This window comes from Anastrepha ludens, chromosome 6 (assembly GCF_028408465.1).
Source record: "Anastrepha ludens isolate Willacy chromosome 6, idAnaLude1.1, whole genome shotgun sequence".
Taxonomy (NCBI): Eukaryota; Metazoa; Arthropoda; class Insecta; order Diptera; family Tephritidae; genus Anastrepha; species Anastrepha ludens.
The window spans coordinates 24510850-24515774 of record NC_071502.1 but is presented as its reverse complement, the minus strand read 5'-3'; the positions used below and the strand labels follow the sequence as shown (position 1 = coordinate 24515774).

The window sequence follows — 4925 nt, the reverse complement described above, 5'->3', positions numbered from 1 at the left end:
CAAAATAAATGCATTCGCTCAGGCAGTGATGCCAACTCCATTGAACTTCCCAAATGGCGTAAAAATCTGTTGACGAAGAAAGACTGGAGATGAATTGTTTTCGCAGTGAATTGTAAAATACTAAAATCAGAGAAAAAAACAAAACGTTTAAAGAGTGTTTTCTATTTCATCAATAGCAAAATTTCGCGAGCACTTGGTAAACACTTCAGGGATTAGACGAAAAAGACTGGCATCACTAGCATCCATGCCATTCATTGAAGGCTTGACAACATATGATCCACAACTGTTGCTTCCACATAGGGACAAGAATATCGAATCGAAAGTATTGATATGGAACTCATTTAAAATATCGCATTAAACAAATCGAGTATAGATAGATCGAAAATAACAGGGCCATTTATCAAAGTGGCACAAATTGCTACATATTTTTTTATAACCGCCGTGTTCAAAATTAATGGCATACTCTGTATGAAATAGTTAAAAATTGAATGCACTTGGGAGTGTGTGGTGGAGAGGAAAGCCTGCTATTAATATTGCAACAGGTTAACCAATATTCAGAATGGCTTTCTGACATTGTACCTTATTGGTTGTAATAACATAGAAGATTAAAATTTATTGGACACCTTTTACAATTAAATTAATATATTCTTCGAAATATGGCAATATTCACAGCCACGGTATGTCTACGAACCTCCGATTATTGCGGAATAGTTATCGTTTCGACTAACAGATATGAGCCATAGCAAAACAAATGTTTGCGTGTTGTCAACATTAATATACAAGTATTTGCCTGATGACAGCAAAAATTATGTGCTTCAAAATTAAAATGTAAAACGTTCAAACTTTCACGCAAAATTAAATTGGTTCTAATTTTTGTATCATAGCAGAATTTTAAAAATTGCTTGTCAAAGACCAAACTGACAATTTATGTCAGACAATATTATCAAGTCATAAGCTCTGATATTTATTGCCCTTCGAGTGTAATGAGCGGTCTCCATTGACAATGTGTGCTAATAATGTAGAAAGAAGAAGAGTGCTATAAACAAAATTAGTACGTACATATTTATATTTGTTTAATTTTTATAACACTTGAGAATTTTTATGCAGGAATAACGGGCGAAATGTCGAGCACCGGTCGTGTTTTTACTGAAGCGGAAAAGGCGCGCATGGAGCGCAACCGCATCAAGGCGCTTCACCTTAGACAAGCTAAATTAGTTGCACACCCCTATCAAAAAAAGTAAGTTTACAGTATTCTAAGTTCCAAATATGTACACCTACATAATCGTGTATTAGCAAACTTATAACGAATTGAATTTATAGAAATGTTAACTCGGCAGCCGGCGAAGAATCTGTAATTAAAGTACAAGGCACAAAATATATTGACAGTGGTGGAGGCTTTTTGTTAGAGCAACCGGTTATTTCAACTAATGGGCAGCCAATCACCACAGGAAAGGAAATAGGTGATTCTAATACCGAAGCCGCAAAAGTTTTAAATGATGCTCTTTCCATACCAGTCACCTTTGAGGAATGTCTAGATTGTGGAGATGCCTTCGTTGAATCATACCTATTCAGCAACTTTGGTCATGCTGTTTGTGACAAATGCCGTGACCAGGATGGGCGTCATGCATTAATCACACGGACTGAGGCTAAAGCAGAGTATTTGCTGAAGGATTGCGATTTTGATCGACGTGAACCTCCCTTGCGCTATATTAGCCGAAAGAATCCGCATAATGTACGATGGGGCGAAATGAAACTTTACCTCTTGTTGCAAGTAGAGAGACGCGCAATGGAAGTTTGGGGAAGCGAAGAGGAGCTGAGTCGCCAACACGAATTGCTTGAGGAAAAACGTGAGGTGACAAAGGTGAAGAAGTACAACAAACAAATGAAGCAATTACGCATGGAAATGCGAAGTAGCTTGTTTACGAAAGAAACCAAGTCAACGCATGAACATGAATTTGGACCCGACACTTACAACGAAGAAGATGATAACTACACGCACACATGTCTAAAATGTCCCTACACTGAAACCTATGAAAAAATGTAACTCCAATACAATACCTTTTGATTTGGGAATCCATACAATGAGGAACAGGTTTATATGCAGGACATTTTCTAAGACCATAAAATATTGAAGTGTGTGATAACGCGACGATATATGTATTCCGAAAAACATGGATTCTATTCATGCATCATTTTATGTAATTTTAATTTACAATCGTCAGAAAAGTCAACTGTTGTTTAACTAACTATTTGGATAACCTTAGTAGGCTGATCTACAATATAATAATAATAACAATAATAAGGCTTCTTAACATGTGTTAGCACTTAAGTATTACAAAAAAAATAAAAAATATCTTGTCTTTATTAAAAATTAGTGTAGGAAATAAATTTAATATCATAGTACTCCATTTTTTTTTTCTTATCACGATTTTCCTTAGCAATAGTTAGCTGTTAACAAATGGTCTTATGTGTCCTCTGCACATCATAGTATCTCATAAAATAGAGATGTTAACAAAGATAGGAACAACTTAAGTCGCCATCTTATATGACTTAAATTTTATCAAAAATTTGCCGTTACGACATAAATTGTTACCAACTAATGTATAACGGGCCGCCGTAGGCGAACAGATTGGTGCGTGACTTCTTCTTCTTAATTGGCTCTATAACCGCTTACGCGATTTTGGCCGAGTTTAGCAAAGCGCGCCAGTCGTTTCTTTCTCGTGCTAACCGGCGCCAGTTGGACACACCAAGTGAAGCCAAGTCCTTCTCCACCTGATCTTTCCAACGCAGAGGAGGCCGCCCCCTTCCTCTGCTACCACCAGCTGGTACCGCATCGAATACTTTCAAAGCCGGAGCGTTTGTATCCATTCGAACGACATGACCCAGCCAACGTAGCCGCTGGATCTTTATTCGCTGCGCTATGTCTATGTCGTCGTAAAGCTCATACAGCTCATCGTTCCATCGTCTGCGATATTCGCCATTGCCAACGTGCAAAGGTCCAAAAATCTTACGCAGAATCTTTCTCTCGAACACTCCAAGCGTCGCTTCATCGGATGTTGTCATCGTCCACGCTTCTGCGCCATACGTTAGGACGGGCATGATGAGAGTCTTGTAGAGTGTTAGTTTTGTTCGTCGAGAGAGGACTTTACTGCTCAGTTGCCTACTTAGTCCAAAGTAGCACTTGTTGGCAAGAGAGATTCTACGTTGAATTTCAAGGCTGACATTGTTATCGGTGTTAATGCTGGTTCCTAAATAGACGAAGTCTTTTACAACCTCGAAATTATAACTGTCTACAGTGACGTGGGTGCCGATACGCGAGTGCGCCGACTGTTTGTTTGAAGACAGGAGGTACTTCGTTTTGTCCTCGTTCACCACCAGACCCATTCGCTTTGCCTCTTTGTCCAGTTTGGAGAAGGCAGAACTAACAGCGCGGTTGGTGCGTGACTACCATTCGGAATTCTAAGAGAAAGTGGGTTCGAATCTCGGTGAAACACCAAAATGAAGAAAAAGTTTTTTTCTAACCTCCGAGTGTATTTCTGCCTTGAAAAAACTCATCCTAAAAAATATCTGCCGTTCGGAGTTGGCTTGAAACTGTAGGTCCCTCCATTTTTGGAACAACATCAAGACACACGCCACAAATAGGAGGAGCTCGGCCAAATACCCAAAAAGGGTGTACACGCCAATTATAAATAAATAATGCATAACGGGGATGTAAATATTAAGATATGAATTGAACCTTAGGATCTGTTATACTTTGAGAATATTTCATCTAAATACAATTAAATTTTGAAGCCAGGGAGTGAATGACCTTGTGCTTAACGCCAAGTTATACATGTAAACAAATTAAAAGGCAAAACTTGAACGTGTCGATGCATCAATTAAGAGGTTCCCAAATTTGTATATAAAGTTTTTTACACAAATTGTGTAAGATTAAGTAATACACTCAGTGCATCAATTTAAGCGAAGGTTGAGAGCAACCCTATTCGTTTCCACGACAGTCGGTTCTACGTTACCGAAACGACCCGAATTTATATCCGGCCAAGGACTGTCACTCCAGCAGCATTCCCCTTATGTAAGTATGGGGAATGTTTATGCTGCTACAACAACAACAGCAACCCTGTTCCCCTGACAGTCGGTTCTACGATATCGGAACGACCCGTATTTACTATACTATATATCCGGATAAGGACTGCCACTCCAGCAGCACTCCTCGTACACGTGTGAGAAATGTTTTTGCTTCTACAACAACAACAGCAACCCTGTCTTATAGTAAACTGCTACAACAGCAGCCCTGTCTCCTTCCCTCGACAGTTGGTTCTACGCATCCGGAGCAACCCGGATTTATATCCGGTCAAGGACTGTCCCTTCAGCATCATTTCCCGTATATGGATGGGGAAAGTTTATGCTGTTACAACAATAACCCGAATTTATATTCGACCAAGGACTACCAGTCCAGTAGTATCTCCCATCGCAGGCAAAAAGCAAACGTGCGACCCACGCCATCTTGGCACATTAAACTCTTAGCTATTCAAAATTTGCCCAACACAATATATGTTCAGCATGTGAAGGTTCCCTTAAACCCGTTCACCTAACATTGCTCTCCCTCTAGACCACTCCGTCGAAATAGATCGTGGGCGATCGGTGATTACATCGTACCGGAAGAACTTGATGAAATGCTACAACAATAGCAACCCTAATGGAATTACACAAATATTTCTCCAGGTACGTTTATATAGCAGTCAGTGTAAACACTGATATTTAAGCGTTTCGTGAGTTTAGACGTTGAGATGAATACCGCTAATGATATATAAAGGAATTGAACAGCACATTCGCGACATCTTGCGGTAGAAAATTGGGCTTAACTTTTAAACAAAATCTTTGATATTGTTTCCCACAGTCCAGTGTCATTCATTGATTTATGTGCC

General features: G+C 39.4%; 1 protein-coding gene across 1 annotated transcript; it reads left to right on the top strand.

The window, feature by feature from the left end:
* The first annotated feature begins 804 nt into the window (after window positions 1-804).
* On the top strand, window positions 805-2403 carry LOC128868441 (DNA repair protein complementing XP-A cells homolog). Its single transcript, XM_054110534.1, has 3 exons — window positions 805-1051; window positions 1108-1237; window positions 1321-2403. Exons 2-3 carry the CDS (start codon window positions 1122-1124, stop codon window positions 2042-2044), a joined length of 840 nt encoding a protein of 279 aa, XP_053966509.1. The 5' UTR covers window positions 805-1051; window positions 1108-1121; the 3' UTR covers window positions 2045-2403.
* The last annotated feature ends 2522 nt before the right edge of the window (window positions 2404-4925 follow it).

What these genes read in the sequence shown, in the direction of transcription:
- LOC128868441 (XM_054110534.1), top strand. Translation starts at nt 1,122, where the DNA reads ATGTCGAGCACCGGTCGTGTTTTTACTGAAGCGGAAAAGGCGCGCATG. An exon ending in GCACACCCCTATCAAAAAAA is followed by an intron (nt 1,238 to 1,320) that starts GTAAGTTTACAG and finishes TTGAATTTATAG; the next exon opens with AAATGTTAACTCGGCAGCCG.